This window comes from Apteryx mantelli, chromosome 5 (genome assembly GCF_036417845.1).
Source record: "Apteryx mantelli isolate bAptMan1 chromosome 5, bAptMan1.hap1, whole genome shotgun sequence".
NCBI lineage: Eukaryota > Metazoa > Chordata > Aves > Apterygiformes > Apterygidae > Apteryx > Apteryx mantelli.
The window spans coordinates 52,226,256-52,246,874 of record NC_089982.1 but is presented as its reverse complement, the minus strand read 5'-3'; the positions used below and the strand labels follow the sequence as shown (position 1 = coordinate 52,246,874).

Sequence of the window (20,619 nt, the reverse complement as noted above, 5' to 3'; positions counted from 1 at the left end):
AACGTAGCAGAGGACAACTCCTGTTCATCCTGTCATCCTGAATCCAGTACAGAATAAATGGAAGGAAACAAAGGAGTTGCATTAAAACCTTTATGCTAATAATGTAAATGATCTCAGTCGCTTGGGTCCCGTCACTGGTGCCTGGCCTTGGCCAATAGATAAATACTGAGGATCAGGCAGTGTTACTGCTGCACTGAGCCATCCTAACATACCACTTTTGTTTGAGACCATATAAATGCTTTGTAAAGGTAGCTTTCCAAAAAAGGATGAGGATGGTGATTCATCTCTACCCCACCTAAACAGAGTACGCAAGTGGATCTTGCTTTAAAGAAAAAAATGCACACGTTTTTCTGTGTGCTGTCAAAGATACTTTGCTTTCCCCAATCATAATCTCTCTTGAAGTGAATGTTTAATTAAAGTATCCCGTGAAACTGTAGACTATATAACCGAAGTCTGTAATGGTTCTCTCACAAAATTAAGAAGGAAAATCTTGTGTTTTATTGTTCATTCATATCAGCCTATCCCACTATGAGGGTAGCAGAGAAAAAGCTCGAGGAGTTCCCCGAGAATGTTGGTGCACGCTTCATGATACATTGGCGGTGCACATTTGGACATAGTTGGAAATGTGTTTGGTTATTATGAAAATCAAAATACTTTAGATATCCAAATGTAAATATTTCTATTTTTAATGATAGTCCTTGTCTGTTTTGGGGGGAAAGGACTTCAGCTGCAAGATCTGATAATTAACTTTACAGAAGTTTACCTACATACTCTCCCAAGAGCAGAGAGTATGCTTGTTATTGGGCTGTGTGCAGCTGTGAAAGGATAGCATTTTATTATCATTGTACTTCACAATAACACTTTTTCTTTTTTTTTTTTTTACATTTTAAAATGTTAAAAAAATAACAGTCAATACAGTGTAACATGAATGTTCTGGGAAAAATATTATGAGTGTTAGGGGGGTGTGCGTGTATCAGATACATGATAACCTACGTGTGTGAAGTGCCTGTGAAACCTCTGGCATCCACAGAATGCAAACTTGAAGAGGTTTTGTGAAATAAATTTTAAAAACTGCCTTTCATGCCTTAACCAGACTGTGGCTGTAGTCAGAACACTAATTAAGGACGTGGGAGTCAGGTGGAGGAGTGTGTTTTTCTAGTCCTCCCAACAAAGGCATTGGATTGTTCTTAATAAGTATTTTAGCTAAATTTGAAGTACATGATAAGTCAGTAATTAATTTGCTGTAACCCTATTTCAGACCAATGGTGGAAAATGCAAAGTTTCAAGGCTGAGCTACTTTAGAAAAATGTAAGACAAAGTTAAAAAAAATATACTGCCTTCTACTGTTTTCATCATTATTCAAATAGAGTAGTATTTTCCTTAAACAATATTGTCATTTGGATTTCACTTATATTGGTTAACTGGTTAGACAGTAATTTGATTTTAGTATTTTTCTCCTGTTGTAAAAAAGAAATCAGTGTCAAGCTATATCTCTAATTATAACAAAACCGCTGTGATTGTATTGTGCATTTATAGGAAAATAAGCCTATTGGATTCAGTGTGCTACAGCTAGTAGTGACAGACAAGGATTCTTCTCACAACGGCCCCCCTTTTCTCTTCACCATCCTGAGCGGAAATGAAGAGAGCACTTTTCAGATTAACCAGCAGGGAGTGCTGACAACAACTGCTGCACTGAATCGCAAAGTGAGAGATCACTACTTGCTTCACGTTAAGGTACGATATGCTACCTCTAGCTGTTTTGTGCTATTAGCATAAGTGTTAGTTAACTTTCCTAAGCACTCCCAACCCACTGCCTTTTCCTGTTACTTGGAGGATAACCCCTTGTCTTTGGGTTGCAAGATCCTGACATTCCAAGTAGTGATTTGAGACATGTTCCTTGTGGTGACATCTTCAGAGGCAGAGTCTGCTGATTTAAATGAAAATGTACACAGATGGACAAGTGAGCTTAATTAAACTTATCGTAAGGATAAGTTATAAGTGAAAAGTTAACAGGGTGAGTGTTCTTGATAAGCCCTTTGCCTGTCATGCACGGTGTATTTTTCAGACTGCTATGCATTTTGCTACACTCTAGCATCTACCTGGAAAAGCCAGCATGGCTATATGCCCCTTGAGCCACCTTCTGTGCCTGCAGACTTCGCTTTTTTTTTTTTTTTAACCACTATCACTTTGACCCTTGAAGCTATAAGCTGGTCTACACTGATAGAGCAGAAACAGATGTTAAAAGTTGAACAGCATAGCAGTACTGAAATATCTTTCTGTAGTGCAACCTCCTTTCACAGCAACTGAAAATTTTTTTTTACGTTTGGAAAACCAGGGTCAGTGGAACTTTGTTACAGCATTCAACTTTCGTGTCTGATTCTCACAGACGGTGCAGTACCTGTGTGGCTCAGATTCTTGCAATGGAAAACACAGGACAAAACTCTAAAATAACCCTGAAAGGCTATTACGTGTCAACATGTGTCATTCTTGTGCAGAACAGATCATGTCTCAAAATCAGTCTTACTAGAGATTACACAGCTAAGTTCTCTTAAAAAACAAAAAAAATCCTTTTTTTACCCTATCATAAGAAAAGTTCAAACTACTGTTTTTTTTAATCTTACTCTTTTTAATTCAGTTATAAACTAAGTGGCTGTGAACAGTGGACTTAAGATGGGAAGGCTGAAAATAATTGGTCTTAATTCTTAAACCTCACTTCCAGATTTGTGTTTTATTTTAAAAAAAAATTTCACCTTCATTTTTACATGAGTTTACATGGCCTGCAAGAATTTATCTTTCAATCTCCAGATCATTCTCTTACATAATATCGCAAACAACTTCTGAGCAACTTCTGCAGGCACGTGCAGAATTTTAGAGCAGTAATGTCTGTGCCAGTGTATACTAAATTCTGTCCTTGTTGGGTTAATAATCATGGCATATTTACATGAAGTCTGTCTCTTTTCTTTATGGAAGGGCACACACGCACACACACACACATGCTGTGATTTACTATTCTGAGTAACTGAAATATGATATCCGGAGACAGCAGTATAAGAACCAGCATAGATAAAAGCTCCATTTAAGTGTAGTTTAGGATTTAAGAATTGAGATTAAAAAGGAGGCAGAGGAGTATATCATCCTTCTGTTAGCTATTTTCTTCTCATTGATGATCTGCTAATTAGTCATGGGACAGATTAACTTTCAAGGTGCCTAAGTGATGTCTCTCCTGGCCTTCATAGCCTTCAGGAGTGCAAACCAGCAGAGCTGGCCTTCGCAGCACTTACAGGCTTGCCAAACTGTATACCAATTCCATAACGTCACCTTTTCATTTAGGGAGCAAGAACAGGGACTGTTTTTCCTAAAATGTATATGTGCAATTAGTATAATACAAGATTTGTATGTTTTGTTTTATATTTCCTTTAAGCAGTAACTAATTTCTATGTGTTTTGCGTCTAGAACGTGTTCCTTTTGCATGCCTGCACCTCAGATTATTTCTGTTCTGTGTGAACTGTGATATCAATGTCTTTGTCATATGGCACGAGTTCGCTGCACCACTGACCCTTCCTTGCCCTGTAATCAGCTGTGATTACTTCAGCTGTCTCATCTTCAGCACAGCACGTGAAAAGTGCTTTTTTCTAGGGAATGAAAAAGGGGTATTCTAATGGCACCCAGTAGCTGAACATGCATCTTAAAACAAATTTACTCCTTTAGAACCAAAGCTTTTCAGAGAGCTTATATCATGAAAGCAGAATATATCACTGTCATGCTTTGTGTGTGTTCGTGTGTATACGCACACTGTACCAATCACTCCCAATATTTTTTACCTGTTTCTTTGATTTACAAGTTTCCTGCCTAGATTCTGGAAATATGTCACTGTCTTTTAACTGCCATTTATCATCATTTATTATGATAGCTTTTTAAAATAGTCACAGTGCTATAATTCACTACTATCCTGGCTCAGAGAAGCACCGTACATGAGTATGAAGGTATCTGAGACTAAAACTAACATTTCCATATCACAAGACTTCAGTTTCAATGATACACATTAAAAATAGGTACATGATTTCCTTAGAACAATATTCTTTTCCTCTTCACTTAAGAAGAAAGATTTTCAAAGGCATCTTTTCATGTTTATAATGCTTTTCATTTCTGCCCTTTTTTCTTGCACCTCACAAGTTAGTGGTCATGTCTGATCTCTTGATATATGGAGGTTTTGTTGGTTTGTTGTTTGTTTTTTTTTAACTGACATTCACTAGCAGAGCTTTCAGCACTGACAGCTTTCACCTCTGGTTGATTTCTGTAGGGATTGTGCGGCAGAGCTCTTAAGTTACCCCCCACCCCCCGGGAAAAAAAAAGAGGCAACTTGTAAGTTGTTACAAAAAAACCACAGCTTTACTGACAGTCCCTGGACATGAACCTTTCCTTAACTTTACTTTTGTCTTTTTAGTGGAAATAAGAATTTTTTTTTCCTCAATAGCCACCTACATGTGCATGCCACTCACTCGCATATTCTTTCTTTCTCTCCAAAGAAAGTAGATTATCCGTTAACAAACATCTCACAGCATTAGTGTGCAGAATCTTCAGCTATGAGTCAGACCGTCCTTTGTGCCACTCTCCTAAGTCTTTAGTTTAAAATCACAGCAGATTTTTAAATATCTCCACTATTGAAAAAACATTTCTCCTGGAGCGCTTCTTTCCTAGTTGCTGTCCATTTGTTATACTTTCTTTGCCTGTTTGTTTTAATCATTTTCTTGTTTCCTTGGGCATTTCTTCTGTAGCTACATTCCCTGCCTTGTCTTGTTTCCAGACAGAAGTCTAGGCAAAACAAAACTTTGCAAACTGGAGCTCTCTCTCTGTCTCCTATTTAAGTTTGGGTTACTAGCGGTCAAGCTTCCAACCATGCCTGTCTTTTGGAGTTAGTGGTGAATTCACGTAATACTGTGAGACATGTATTAGCTTTTAAAAAATGCTACAATTATATGCACATCCAGAGATAATCATATGCTGGGAGTTTTTCTCTTTTGTTTAAATTTCTATGACAACTCAAAGGGAGCTTCTCTGTATAGATCTGCAAGTGTACAGACTACCTGTAGTCATAGTAAAGTTACAAAATCTTTTGAACAGTGCAGGATATCCTCTACCTTTTCAGCCCTGCATCCCCTCTGCCCCCTGCTCCTATTCTTCTTTCGCCTTTCTTTAGTCTCACTTTCAATAGCTGGGAAAGAGCTCTCTAGAAGAGAGATAGAAGGGAAACAAGAACTGAGAAGTAGAAAGAAATAAAGTGGACAGGAGGAGGATGGAAGACTGTCTTCTGCTACTTTTGTCCTCTCTTCATAGGATGTTAGTGTGCCCTTTTGTCAAAAAAGGGTGGAGGACAGGGGACAAGATGTTTAAAAAGGCTTTGAAATTGAAGTAGACAGGCTGATTCTGTCAAAGTTAATTACTTTAATTGTCTGAAGCAAATACCATTACAGGGTTGGGGGGGGTGTCTTTTTTTTTTTTTCTTCCCCTCTCCATGCTCACAAATCATGAAAGACAGCATAATTAATTGTAACTTTCTACATGGGCTATTTTCCTTTTGAAGTAGGTTGGCATACTGCATTTTAAATCGTCTTTAACAGACCATCTCCTAATGACTGTGGTGAAGCATGTTGTAAATTTCTAGTGCATGAGTCATTCTGACTTTAATGTGTTTCCATGCTTGAAATTTAAAAAAGCTTCAAGCACCATCTGCTGTCTGAAATCAGCTACTGTGCATTTTCTCTGTACTTGCTAGAAGTGTTAGTAGGCTTCCCTGCATTTCCGGGTATTAAGAACACTGTATCCATTTAATCTTGGAAGACGTCAAAACTTGTTTGTCTGGGTGTGTGCAGCTCTAAATTTTCAATACTAACTCTGTGTCAGGACCTATATTTATGACATTTTATAAAGTACGAGTTTTTTTAGAAGAAATATACTACTGCATACAATACAAATATCTACAGTAGAAATTGATGAGATAAAACAAAATATAACTCTCTCCTCGTCTTCCATTAGGTGGCAGACAATGGAAAACCACAGTTGTCATCTTTGAGTTACATTGATATTAGAGTTATTGAGGAAAGCATTTACTCTCCGGCAATTCTACCACTAGAAATCTTTATTACAGCCTTTGGGGAAGAATATTCTGGTGGCGTCATTGGAAAAGTTCATGCAACTGATCAGGATGTTTATGATACTTTGACATACAGTCTGGACCCCAAAATGGAATCCCTGTTCTCTGTTTCCAGTACTGGTGGCAAACTAATAGCGCATAAAAAATTAGATGTAGGACAATACCTCCTAAATATCACTGTTACAGATGGAAAATTTACAACTGCAGCTGATATTACTGTGCATATCAGACAAATCACACAAGATTTGCTAAATCACAGCATTGCAATACGCTTTGCAAACCTTGCTCCTGAAGAATTCATTGGTGATTACTGGCGCAATTTCCAGCGAGCTTTAAGAAACATATTGGGTGTGAGGAGAAATGACATCCAGATTGTTAGTTTGCAGCCTTCTGATCCTCCTTCAAACCTTGATGTCCTCCTGAATATTGAAAAATCTGGCAGCTCTCAGCACCCAATGAGAATTTTGCTCCACAAGATAAACTCTTCTGTGGCTGACCTAGAGGAGATCTTGGGTGTCCGGATAATTGATGTTTTCCATAAGCTTTGTGCAGGCCTAGACTGTCCTTTGAAATTTTGTGAAGAAAAAGTAACAGTGGATGAGAACATCATGTCAACTCACAGCACAGCCAGGCTGAGTTTTGTCACTCCACGTCATCACAGAACAGCAGTTTGTCTTTGTAAAGGTAAGGAAAGCAATATCCTTCAAAAGAATGTCTTGGTTTTACATAGCCATAATACATGGTGGAAAATTAATGTTATAGGACAAAATTGAAGAATGTCCTGTAATCGTCCCTGCAACATTTCCCTCACTATATTTGGAGTAAGGAATAATTCTTGTCTCATGACTTCATTTTAAGAGTTTACCTAATATAAGCCTATGGAAGAGGATTGTTTTATAGTTATTACGCTTTCATTTTCCATTTCATGAAAGAACTTCCTTTTTTGTTGCCTGTTCTAAGTTGTCAGCCATTTCCAGTCTTCTGTGCACAAAGTTCTTGTAAAGCACCTGAATATTTCCTGGTTTCTGCTTAGAGGAATATCCCACATGGCTTTCAGACTTGACAGGGAATGACACCTTGAACTGGGAAATGAACATACATTAAAATATATAGAGGTATACAGATGATTAATTGGTCTTTGGTTCTTTGGAAAATAATTTTTTTATCATTAAGTAACATTACTGGTGAATTATCACAAGTAAATTTTTAAAGCCAGTTCCTTTTCTGTGTCAAACAAACACACACTTATCTCCTCTTCTCCCTGATCCTCCTTCCCCATGTTTAATATCTACTTGGATTTTTTATGGTAGATGATAGTAATGGCAAAGCTTAAACCACAGCAGCAGTTTCCAAATTGTACCAGTTAAATTGTTCAAGTATATTCACATTCAAGATAATTATGACCAACAGTCACTATATGTACTATTTTTCTAGTTTGCATTTTTGCCAGTCATGTTCAATAACTGTCAGTTCACTTTCTTGTTGTCTGATGTTTAGGAATTTCATTTGGTTTGAGGTAATCCAAGATTGTTTTGCTTTAGCTACTGTACTTAAGTGTCCCCCTCCACAAAATACCATTGCTGCCAACAGAAGAGAAATAATGTATTTCATTTTACAGAAGGGAGATGCCCTCTGATGAATAGCGTGTGTGAAGGAAACCCATGCCCTGAAGGCACTGAATGTCTAGGAGATCCAAAGGAAGGAAAATACACCTGTGTTTGCCATGACAGCAAAGCTGGACAGTGTCCTGGTGAGAAATTAACTCTGAAACTCTCTGCATAAAACCATACTACTTTCCAAAGATAAGTTTGGTTCCAGTCCTGTGTTAATCCATTTCATGCTTCTCTGTTGTCTTAAGCATCGGCTGGATCTGCCGTGACATTTACTGGGAGCAGCTATGTGAAATACCGCCTCATGGAAAATGAGAACAAAGAGGAAATGAAGCTGACAATGAGGCTTAGAACGTACTCTGCTCATGCGGTTGTTATGTATGCTCGAGGAACAGACTACAGTATCCTAGAGGTACATTAAAATCTCCCACTTCATAGATCTCCTCCTGTGTTATTGTTACCATCAACCTCATTATTTTTAATGTCAATTTAAAAGATTTAATCATACCATTTCGGTAGAACTCTTATAATTGAAAATTGCCTTCAAAGTAGAGTTTATTATGCATCCAGGTGGCAAACTTCTACTGAATTGTTTTAATGTGTAAGAGGAATTAGTTTTCTTTAATTAAAAAAGCAATTTTAAATACAGACTTTAGAGATGCTTGCATAAACTGTTTACTGTAAAGTATGAGCAGTCTGTAACTCCATACAGAAAACACTTAAAATATTTGAGATATTAGTCACTTAAAGAGATCACAGAAGGGGAAGGCTACATCTTGAAGTACTAGAATCTTTTGTTGATGGTCTGTGACTTCCTCTACTAGAGAAGAAACATACCAGGTATACATTTTAGTTAAAAGAACTGCGTACAATGAATCACAATCACTGTAAATGTTTGCAATACAATATTAGTAAACTGCTCTTTATGAACACCACCAGCAAACAAACTTTTATAGACATCGATATTTTACAGTTTTGTTTTTTCACAGGGACTCTCCTAAGTGTGTGGTCTATTTGTTGATGATGTTGTTTTCCTCTGTAGATTCACCATGGAAGGCTGCAATATAAATTTGATTGTGGCAGTGGGCCTGGGATTGTCTCCGTTCAGAGCATTCAGATTAATGATGGCCAGTGGCATTCAGTTTCTCTTGAAGTGGACGGAAATTATGCACGACTTGTTCTGGACAGGGTGCATACTGCATCTGGTACTGCTCCTGGTACACTTCGGACACTAAATCTGGATAATCATGTGGTTTTTGGTGGTCATATTCGGCAGCAAGGCACAAGACATGACAGGAGTCCTCAGGTTAGCAATGGTTTCAGAGGGTGTATGGATTCTATTGTACTTAATGGACAAGAGCTACCTCTAAACAGCAAACCACGAAATTATGCACACATGGAAGAATCTGTAGATGTCGCTCCTGGGTGTTTACTGACTACCACAGAAGGTTGTTCAAGCAGTCCATGTCAGAACGGAGGCATCTGCAATGCATTGTCAAATGGAGGTAAGCTCTGCTCTATTCTTCTGCTGTTAGTTTTCTAAGCTGCTTTCCAACTTACTTGTCCTGGAGGGACAAAACAGCCTTGTGAATAACTCTTCCTTTTCCAGAGAGTTGTAGAAGGCTGGTTTTAAGCAGGTAGGAGGGCTGTGTCTGCCTACCTTCCAGGCTCAGTTCTTTGGGATATGAAGCAGACAATGCACATCGGAAAAAAAACAGAAATTTAATCTTTGGTATTAACACCTGAAGTCCATCCTCTGACTGCTCTAACTGAAGACTCCTCAGGGTCTTTCTTCAAAAATTATGAAAACATTCTGACAAGCTTGAGTTTTGTGAGAGAAATGGAAGTAATGCTTCAATTGCACATAAAACTTAAGTTTTCTTCCTTTGTCTTCTAATGAGATGTATCTCTCTATTTCTTCCCATCCTCCCTCTATTTAAAAAGGTAGGTGGACAGGGAGGGTTTTGTTTTGTTTTTTAACTAGTAAAGCCATGCATGCCTTTCAAAAGAGTATATTTGATTTCAGGTTACTACTGCAAGTGTCTTCCTTTGTTTATGGGAACTCACTGCGATGTAAGTGTCAACCCATGTGCTTCCAACCCCTGCCTTTATGGTGGTACTTGCATCCCAGTCAGTGATGATTTTATCTGCCAGTGCCGAGGACAATACACAGGCCAAAGGTATGTTTGTATTGTTTATTCTACAAATGAACCCCTTAGAGAATAGTTTATGAGTGTAACACTTACTCTGTATTCCTTTTTGTCTGTTTCCTATTTAAAGCTTTGAGACTTTGAAAGCTAATGTACTTACTGGAGTTGTTTGAGGTTAATGCTAGCCAGTACATTATAGCCTTGAATCCTATACTACGTACTTATAGTAAGGTAATGGTTCGTTGATCTTTTATTATTTATTTATTTATTTATATTTTTTAAACCTTTGCAGATGCCAGTTGGGTCCATATTGCAAAGACAATCCTTGTAAAAATAGCGGCAAGTGCATTGACAGTTTGGATGGACCTGTTTGCGAGTGTGAAACAGGCTTTCGCGGAGAAAGGTGGGTAGTGTTCCACACAGTGAATTTTTAACTACATTACTTTATTTAACAATTCAAATTGGTTGAAATCTGAAGTGTTGATAAATAACAAATTGCCTGGTAGCGTACAGTACAGCATATTAAAAAACAAATATCTAGAATTGTTGAGAACAAGGAGACTACACTAGTGACTACTGATGTATACTAACCATTATTTCTCTGCTCTGTTTCTGATAGGTGTTTGGCTGATGTTGATGAATGCGTAGAAAACCCATGTCTTAATGGTGCCCTTTGTGAGAATACTTATGGTTCATATCATTGCAATTGTAGCCATGGATTTGGAGGAAAACACTGTACAGACATTGTTCTTAACAAATATGTTTCAACATCTTGGAACATTAGCTTAGCTGAAGTAATTGGAATTATTGTTTTCATCGCAGGAATATTCCTGTTAGTTGGGATTTTTGTTATTTGCCGCAAAGTGATTAGTAGAAAGAAGAAACACCAGCCAGAGCCTGAAGACAAGCAACTGGGAGCTACAACAGCTTTCTTGCAAAGACCTTATTTTGATTCAAAATTGAATAAGAACATTTATTCTGACATCCCACCACAGGTTCCTGTTCGTCCCATTTCATACACTCCAAGCATCCCAAGTGACTCTAGGAACAATCTTGACAGGAATTCTTTTGAGGGATCTGCCATCCCCGAGCACCCAGAGTTTAGTACTTTTAACCCAGATTCTGTGCATGGTCACCGAAAAGCTGTAGCTGTTTGCAGTGTAGCACCAAACCTGCCACCTCCACCTCCCTCCAACTCTCCTTCAGACAGCGATTCAATACAGAAACCCAGCTGGGATTTTGACTATGACAGTAAGAAATGTTTTTATGTTGTTCTCTTCCTGTTAACGGTACGTGCATGTGGTACAATTTCACTATGAGTTCAAAGTCTGTCTATGCCTATTATGATAGAAAAGACATTGTGAGTTTACAGGTTTTTGAGTCCGATCAGGCCTCATGCTAAATAAATTTTGTAAGAATGTGTAGATTTTAGGACTTATTGGCTCTTTAACCTAGAATCTATTAATTGTCCCACTTGAAATTTTTCTTTCAGCGAAAGTAGTAGATCTTGATCCCTGCCTTTCAAAAAAGCCTCTAGACGAAAAGAACTCTCATCCTTACAGTGCTAGAGAAAGCATGTCTGAGGTCCAGTCTCTTAGCTCCTTCCAGTCTGAATCATGTGATGACAATGGTATGTAAAATACGATCGTTCTGTACTATTGCTTACATTCAGATGATCAATTCAAATGTTCTGTCTTTGCATCTATATATGCATTGTTAATATCAATAGGTGTTACATATATCAAATGTATATTAAATAATATATTACTATTTTACTATTATATTAATATATTTTATATTAATATAAACATATATTAAATAATAGCTTATTTAATATATATCTGTATTTACTTATGTAATATCAAAATCTATTAAATTCTAAAGTGTTTTGCCTATCTTCTACCTCAAGTTAATTACTTTACCTTACAATTATATATATTCATTTTTCTGTTAGAATATTAACAATGAAAATGAAGCACAAGGTGTGTGTAGCTGTTTAAAAGTATGTTCAAATTTGGGATGCTCTTATAGGTTATCATTAGTTATCACCTTATGGAAGAATACAGTCAATTTAAAAAATAGCCTCTGCACAAATATAAACTTTAGTTTTGACCTTCAGCTTTCAGTAAAGCTTTCTGGTGTTATGGTTTCATTTGTTTCCCTTTTTTTTTTCTTTTTTTTCCTTTTCCTTGCTGCGACCTCAGCTCCCATATGGATCAGATCAGTTCTGAGTGAGAGCAGAGTTTAAGGGACTGCTTGTAAGTTTGATTACTTAAGTAATGAAGGAAGTTGCACAAAAAGGAATTTTATTTTAGTAGAGCAGTATATTTGGCTTTCACCATGATTAAAATGAATTCATATAGCATTTCATACATTGAAAAAAGCCAGTATAAAAATAGGAATATAAACATTCTAATGATAACCCTGGTCCATCAAAATCTACTCAGCATACTTATTTATCTGGTTCTTTTTATAAATTGGAAGGTTTTCACTTTTCCATTGTGATAACACATGCTTCTACAGTTGATATGCATTTATTTGTGTTCAGAAACTTTTCAGATATTAAGACTGATTGGACAAAGTTACAGTTGCCTCGTAATTTAATTCACTAAGTTAAGGTGTTTTGACTCTATTCCAATTCCTGCTTTTGTCTCTGTATGGTAAAAAGAATTTGAAATTCCTTTAGTCTAGGAATAAAGAATGTTCTACTTCTCACCAAAGTACAGTGGTTCATTCTTTAATAACATGAAAAGAAATGTCTGTGTTAATGATTGGTGAAAGTAAAATGGTATGCTTATAGTTCTCGTCATTTTATCAATAGACTTGATGTCAACTCTCAACTTTTATTTTCCTGTGGTACTAAGTGTTGTGCAGTACATGGTGTTCTCCTCTCCATCCCATATATTTCATATATCCTTATTGCTATTTCTTGTCATGTATTGATCATAAAGGGGGGAGGGGTGATATAGAAAAATAGATATGAAATTTAATATACAAAAGCACTTCTTCAAATTAATGAAAGAAGTCAGTGACATGACTGTGAGGCTGACAGCCCTAAAATTGAACTCTATCCTTACGACTTGCACAGCTCCCCAGCGGCTTCAGTGGAAGTTCCTTTCTGAGGGGTTTCTTTCCCTTCCTGCCTTTCTGATCACTACTCCTGTAACAGAGTAGATGATGCTTATCTTCTGTTACTGTAGATGATACATTAATACATCATCCTAAAAAACAACTGTATCATCAGAGACTCTTCCTTCCTTCCTTTTTTTGGTAGATTCTGAAGTTCTTAGTTTGAAATTTGATCCCTGAGGCATGCAAACAAATTGCATGTGCTTACCTCATCCTATCCTATAACAGTAAATCCTTCTCCCTTCCAAAGTATGTTGGGAAGAGGAGAATGTACAAAAAGTACATTAATTTTGGTTGTTTTTAAATAAGAATGTTGCAACCTCAATTTAGTGTTTCAGCTATATACCACTGTTCACTCCTAACTTGTTAAGTAGGTCAGTAACAGAAATTTTCAATATATATTTTTCATATTCCAGTATTTCAGTCATGCTTCAGTGAATGATTCTTCCCCTGGTTTTCCATTCATTCATTAAAAAAAAAATAGTAGTTTGCAGCTGAAAATGGGAAGCCTAATGCAGTACTCTGTAGCTCACCCAACACAGGCCTTTAGAAAAACTGAGTTTATTGCTGTCTAGATGCAGTAGTATGCAAACAGCATGTTTAGGCAACATTTCAGAAATTCCCATAAAACTAAAGCAATTCTGTGCTTGTGCGTAATTTGTTTGTTTCAGGAGTAGTTATCATAACTACTTTGCCATCTTTATCATGATTTCAGGTTTAGGAGCGTGTTACATATTTTATGCAATTGCTTTCTAGATAGTACATGTATATGTACACAGATAATCTTGCTTTGTAAAATAGTAATGAACTGCAATTTATAATATTTTTGTATACCTATATGCTGTTTAAAGTGATACTAACTATAGGTTTGTTTTAATTTGCTCCTTTTATACCTTTTACAAGCTTCCATAGTGACTGTAATACACCTTGTCAATGCTGTTGTTGACTCGGTGGAAAAAGAAGGTATATACATGTTTTCATTTTTATTTACTGCTTTGGCAGAATAATGAACGTTTGTCTTCTAGTAATGTAGTCATAGTAAGTGGGAGATATAAAGTATTATTTATGTAGACTTTCTGATGAGTTTTAGTAAAGAATATATTTAACCTGTATGTATCTTCATATTTTTTTGTGCACTGTGGCTACCCTGTAGGCAGGCTTCAAAGTGTGATTTAAAAACAAACAAAAAAAGCATAAAAAGGTCTCAGTTCTTACTCTCCTTCTGCAAATATTCACACAAGATCCCCCAGCAGAATGGAGACACCAAAAGCAATTACAAACACTGTAGTAGATGAAAGACCAGCAGCTCCCCCCCACACCCCCACTTCCTTTTCTTCTCCCCTGCATACCTGTTGGCACCTTGTCCAGCTGAGCACAAGAGGAGTCTGAAGTCAGTACCTCTCTTCCATGGCCTTTAGATCGGGCTGCCTCTTTAGCTGCAAATGCTGATTCTCACAAAGCAGTTGATACATAGAGACATACACTTGCCTATCAATCAGTTTAAGTAGCTGCTCACCGCCAAATCTTACTGGAGAATCTAAAAGGCGTGTGTGTGCCTGTATGCATCTATATATGTACACACACACACAGAGGTCTATGTGTGTGTAAGTATTTGGAAGTTAGAGGCAAAGTAGCTATTTTCAATGGAATTCGATTTTTTTGCTACCATTTAAGAACTGACAACTCTGCAAAACACAGTACACAAACTCTTTGGAAATAATAGCAGTACTAAGGGTGCCAGTGAGTCTACACAAATGCTAATTGTTATTTCAAGAGACTAAAACAAGCCTTGAAAGTTCCAGTGATACACAAGTAGTTCAGTCCTTTGTATCCCCCCTCTCATGAGTTCTCAGTGGTTACTGCTGAATAACATCCACAGATCAGGGAGGCAGTATTTTTTTGTATTTCTTAATTTTAAAAAAGTAGGTTTTCTTCCTCTTTATTAAGTCCTACTTAAAGTCACCTGAAGAACATAAAATTGCTTATAGTAGCTGTGGATTCTGTTTGGTTTGTAATTTGAAATATATCCTGTATAATGTTTGCAGACTTAAAAATAGGAGCAGACAAATGCAAAGACTTCTAATTACATGAGAATATTTTATTAATATATACCTGCAGACCATAAACCTCGCTGCTAGAAAATCATAATGCACTGTACTTTACTTAAAAAGGCAAAATTAAAAGACTTGGAGAAATATTCAACAACTTATGCAATTTTCTGATTTTAATTGATAGAGGCTACAAATGACTGATGCAGTTGTCAAGACAAAATTAAAAGCATTGTTCAGTGTTTTAGTATCACTGTAAGATAAACACATACAACTATTTTATGCATTTCAAAATATTCATAAAGGACAGAGAAGTTAAGGATGTACTGCTCAGCTTCTTCTTAACACCTAGAAGTTTCTATTCTTAATAAGCATTTCTTTCTTTAAAGTATCTTAGATAAAGAGCTCTGGTTTTGTGCACCCCAAAATGGTACCAGTTTGAGCAGCAGAGAATGGTTGCTTGAGCCTTAAGCAAGGTCAAGCTCTGGGACAGATAGTCTTTTCCTTTAGCCTCCCCAAGGAGTTCTGCCCAACAGGTGTGCTGGGAACAGGAACTTTAACTAGACAGTTTCCCCCTAAAGCAGTTTTAGGCGTGCACTTCTCCTGCCCTGCTCCCCAAATAAAGCTGCGTCACTGTGCAAATCAATGGTGCTGAGCACAAAAGGACAGAAGTCTGCCCATTACTTTTGGTTTGGGTTTTTGCTGTCCAGTTTCCCCAGAAAAATGAATAATGCTGTCTTCTAAGTAGACTCGCAATTAGAGTACTCCCCTGGAGATGAGACCAGAGATGTTTTAAGAATCTCAGGTCATGGATAATAAAGGATTGATACTTCCCTTAATATGGACAGGATTTTTTTATTGCTTGGTTAGGTAAGCGGAAGAAAAAAAAAAGTAGAGTCAACCTCTGTCCCTCCACTCTTCTGAAAATAGATAAAAGCATCAATGCTTAGGATATGATGCTGGGATTAGGATGAGCACGTCTCCTTACACCCCTGAACAGGGAATATACATTTCTGAAATGAGAAAGGTTTAAGATTTATCAGATAACAGGACAGTTCTCTGCTGAGTCTGAGTTGTTGGGATTGCAGTACAGAGGCAGCTGGGGCTCCCAGGGCACCATGTTACAGACATTAGATGCTAAACTGAATTCCTGTCTACAGAGTTCCCATCTACTGAGATACTAGAAATCCTAATAGATTTAGCCCCATGTAGAAAACCAAGGGGATGCAAGGAAAGAGAACAATCAGACCAAGTCTTGTTAAACCTTTTTAACAGAAGTCCTGAAAGTTACTGAAATGGGGATTTGAGCAAACTATGGACTGCAGATTTTGCCACTGCACAACTGTCCCAGGTGGGCTGTACATCAACTCAGTTGCTATTCCTTCTACAGTTCAAGTCTAATAAAGAAGGAGCCTGGGAGAAAATAATGTCAGCCTTAGTACTGCTAAATAAACTGGTGTATTTAGCCTGCAGTATACCAGAACCAGACAAAAGCAGCATGTATACCAGTGACAGTCATTATGTTTGTCTTCACATCAGTTCTCCTGTTTGATTCCTAACTACAAATGTTTTCTCCTTTTTTCTTCTCATTCTGCCACCTAAAGAATCTTTTGCTGTTCCTGACCTCAGCAATTCAAGAGGTGACTTCTGCATGCAGTTCATTGATATTCACCAAAATATTTCTGTTAATACTTAGTTTTAACACAGACTTACTCTAAGTTGTTTGCTGTGCATCTGTCTGCAGTGATTACGCTTTACTAGGTTTGCACCTTATTCCAAGTCTCTATTATTTTCCTTTTAGCAAATAAAACCAACTTGTTTTTAATAAGATTAGGCTTACCTCTAGTGTCCAATAGAGCAATAAGGACTTATTCAAGAGAATTTTGTAAAAGACAAACAAGTTCTGTCATTTATGCATGATTGAGCTTGATTTTGCTATTTTGCTATTTTGTTTTATTTGAATGTGGAATGTCTTTACTAATAAGTCAAAGGATTTTATCTGGATATGGAAGTGTTGTGAGATGCCAGCTACTGGAGAGCTAACAGCATTTTGTGAAATTAATGTCACCATTTAGTTAAGTGGTAAAGTCACTTTAAATATTCTAGATATTTTACCAATTAGAAATTGCTTCTTTTGAGTAGGAAGAGTAAGTTTTCTATATGCTAAATATATTCATAAGAAGAACAGGCAGCTGGTATCATTCTAACTGTAATTATTCAACAACTGACTATAAGAATAAGCTAGACCGGGGAGGCTGTTATCTGTTACCCAGTGAACAATTCTATACCATTATGTATCGTGACAGCACATGCCATAGGTGACCTACAGCTCCTCCCATGTTAGGTGAGATATCTGAAAAAATTTAAAAATTCAAGTGTGAATGATGCAATATCTAATGCATGGCATAATGTACAGTTGTGTTGTGTTGAATGTCTTCTGTGGAACCAGGGGCAAATTGCTCCCTAATTAACAAGTAGTGTCCTAATCACAGGCGATTGCATTGTCTTAAAAAGTATGTTGACTTCTTAGTTCAGATTGATGTGAGGACAAGATACTAACACTACTTTTCTTTTAAAAAAATTCACCTTCCAGGTTATCACTGGGATACATCAGACTGGATGCCAAGTGTTCAATTGCCAGGTATCCAAGAGTATCCAAATTACGAAGTGGTTGAGGAGGCAGCTCCCCTCTACACAGATCCAAATGCCATCGATACAGACTATTACCCTGGAGGTTATGACATAGAAAGTGATTTCCCACCTCCACCTGATGACTTCCCTGCACCTGATGAGCTTCCACCATTACCACCAGAATACAGCGACCAGTTTGAGTCAATACAGCCACCCAGAGACATGCCAGCCATAGGTAGCTTGGGTTCTACAAGAAGCAGGCAGAGATTTAACCTTAACCAGTACCTTCCCCATCACTATCCTGCAGATATGTCAGAACCTCAGACCACAACCAGTGGTGTCAACAGTAATTATAGAGAACCTTATGCTCCTTACACGTTAGGGTACAATAGAGACTTTGAAGCACCCACTGTAGACAACATGTCCATGTCTGTGTATGCTTCCACGGCTTCATGCTCTGATGTGTCAGCATGCTGTGAAATGGAGTCTGAAGTCATGATGAGTGACTATGAGAGTGGAGATGATGGCCATTTTGAAGATGTGAAAATTCCTCCACTTGATTCCCAGCAACATACAGAAGTCTGACACTCACACTCAACAAAAGTGCCTGGACTTTAGCAAACTCTGTCAATGCTAGAAAAACCTTCAAGAGCTTTTTAAATTTTTTTTTCTTTTTTCCAGCCACAGTGAATGCTTTTGTTTCAGTGAGCTAAACTGGCATGGCTGCACTGGATCATGCAGCTCATTTCACTAAATCAGCCTATTTCCATTTCCTGACCTACTGTAATTGGAAAGTTCCAAGATTTCCATTGGCTGTGCCATTTCTGAACATGTTTTTTGTACTTACATTGTCTGTGTTTAAAAAAAATACAACTTCTCCATGTTAGCATGATGCATATATTTATATAGTTCTAATGCAAATATAATTTTCTCCTACTTTTTGTAAATTTTATGTACAGTTTGATTTTAATAGTTTTAACTAGATTTTGTAGATATTTTGTGAATTTGTTTTCCACTGAAACTAGTGGTGTTAGTGTGCCATTAAAAACTAGCACCCTGACATTATAATCAGGGCATCACTGTATGTATTCCTCCCCCTCCAAAACTAAGGTTTGACATTTCATTGTAAAAAAATCTCAAAATATTTACACAATTCCAATTGTACATAGGTTAGGTCTGATATTTTTCTGGGTCAGCTACATGGAAATGTCTTAAATGGGTTGCTGTATTTTAGAACTGTAAACATTTTTTCCCTTCTTGGAAAGTGTGTTGGGGACTCTCTACATACCAGTTTAGAACCAAAACCACCATGACACAGTTTTTATAGTGTCTGTATATTTGTGATCCAACAGTCTTGTAAAGGTTTTTACTGAAAACTACCATTAGCCAGTCTTTCTTACTGACAATAAATTATTAATAAAATAAATACTTTAGCTTTGCTCTGTGTATCTCTATTATATATTATACAATTGACAACGCATTCAGTGCAGCATTTTTAGGTCTGTATGTTTTGTACTGTATTAGTTAACTTGCTCCAAGCAACATTTTTCTCTCCTCAGAAATCAAGCTGCAGCTATTTTAGAGATGCTCACTAGATGGCAGTGTGTGTCTACTTAATGGTGTTTTAAAAGCAATCGGGCCACTATGAATAAAGATTGATGGGTATCAAACTTCAGTAGCCTTCTCAGTAGTTTGCATTTTTCTTTAAACACATAATATAGCTATGTAAATTGCTGAGTATTTGTTCTGAAGTCCTCAAAAATGTACATAGAAAAGACAACTTTGAAAGCTGTTTATTTGAAATAGCAATTTCTTCCTTTCTTAATCACCAGCTAGTGATTTTCATTAATATTTGCCCCGATTGTGCACTTCTATGCTGAAATACCTGTGATAATTTTTGTTGAGTTTGTGATAAATACATTGGGGTTTTTAGGCAATTATATTTCAATCACAGTTTCTTGCATTGACTTAAGCTTCTAGTGTGAAGTCAGGACAGGACACAGTTTGCATGTATACTGCTCAGCTATTTTTCCAATTAGACAAAAACAAATCTGTGTTGTTTTATAATATAAGATTGCCCTGGTGGTGCACTGAAGGAGTAAGATAAGTTTCCTCTCCCGCTTGTGTGAGTGAAGGACACTTTTTGAAGTTCAGAACAGATTCCCCAGCACATTGGTGTCTTTTCCATATAGCTTAGAACCATTTCAAATCCACTTCCATTTTTTCTTACTGTCTCAGAAAATTCTATAGCCTGAAAAGGTACAAAATCAGATTCTCGCAGGCATGAGAGTGCTAAACCTGGGCCTCCCGTCATCTGAGAGAACAGGGTACTAGATTTGTATTCTGATTGTTATATCTGCACAAAGCAGAGCAAATCCCAGCCTGACAGCTGTATAAGGGAAATAAATAAATAAATGAATGGATTACAGGATGGAGCCCAGAGCCAGGTACTGCACAGCCCTTCCTCAGACTTGCCCACATGAGGTAAGAAAGAACCTTGTAATGCATGTAAAAAGGCTAAGCTAATCAACAGGGTTTAGAGCAGTGTGCTGTCTTTAAGCTGCAGTATTCACCCTGACAATTAAGAGCTTTTTGTACATCTGGCCCATTGTCAATAAAAGTATTTTCTTATTTAATAACTTAAAGAATATTACAAAATTGAGTAAAGGATATCATGCACCTTTATAGGCATTTGGATCACTGCTTAATGTCCATCTCTTCCTGAGCTATAAAGGATAAGCTTAGTGGCACCTCTACTCAAGATTTCTTAATATCTGGTTCTCAGTAGGAATTGGTCTTGGAAGTCAGCCAGTGGAAGAGAATGAATTTAACACAGGCTACCACCATTTTTCAATTGGAATGACTCGCAGTAAAGATAAAAGCCTGCCCTGTAAATACCT

General features: G+C 37.1%; 1 protein-coding gene across 4 annotated transcripts in view; it reads left to right on the top strand.

Moving 5' to 3' along the window:
• Window positions 1-19,157, top strand: part of FAT1 (FAT atypical cadherin 1) — a 112,261-nt gene extending 93,104 nt beyond the window's left edge. The window contains exons 18-29 of one of the 4 annotated variants that reach the window (XM_013942103.2): window positions 1,537-1,734; window positions 6,034-6,835; window positions 7,770-7,901; window positions 8,010-8,173; window positions 8,804-9,266; window positions 9,788-9,941; window positions 10,204-10,314; window positions 10,531-11,162; window positions 11,404-11,541; window positions 13,944-14,003; window positions 16,693-16,728; window positions 17,682-19,157. In XM_013942103.2, coding sequence (XP_013797557.2) covers window positions 1,537-1,734; window positions 6,034-6,835; window positions 7,770-7,901; window positions 8,010-8,173; window positions 8,804-9,266; window positions 9,788-9,941; window positions 10,204-10,314; window positions 10,531-11,162; window positions 11,404-11,541; window positions 13,944-14,003; window positions 16,693-16,728; window positions 17,682-18,304 — 3,513 coding nt within the window. In that variant the 3' untranslated portion in view covers window positions 18,305-19,157. Of the gene's footprint in view, window positions 1-1,536; window positions 1,735-6,033; window positions 6,836-7,769; window positions 7,902-8,009; window positions 8,174-8,803; window positions 9,267-9,787; window positions 9,942-10,203; window positions 10,315-10,530; window positions 11,163-11,403; window positions 11,542-13,943; window positions 14,004-16,692; window positions 16,729-17,681 lie in introns of those variants that run through there. The other 3 variants (XM_067297994.1, XM_067297995.1, XM_067297996.1) reach the window with 3 other exon arrangements.
• The last annotated feature ends 1,462 nt before the right edge of the window (window positions 19,158-20,619 follow it).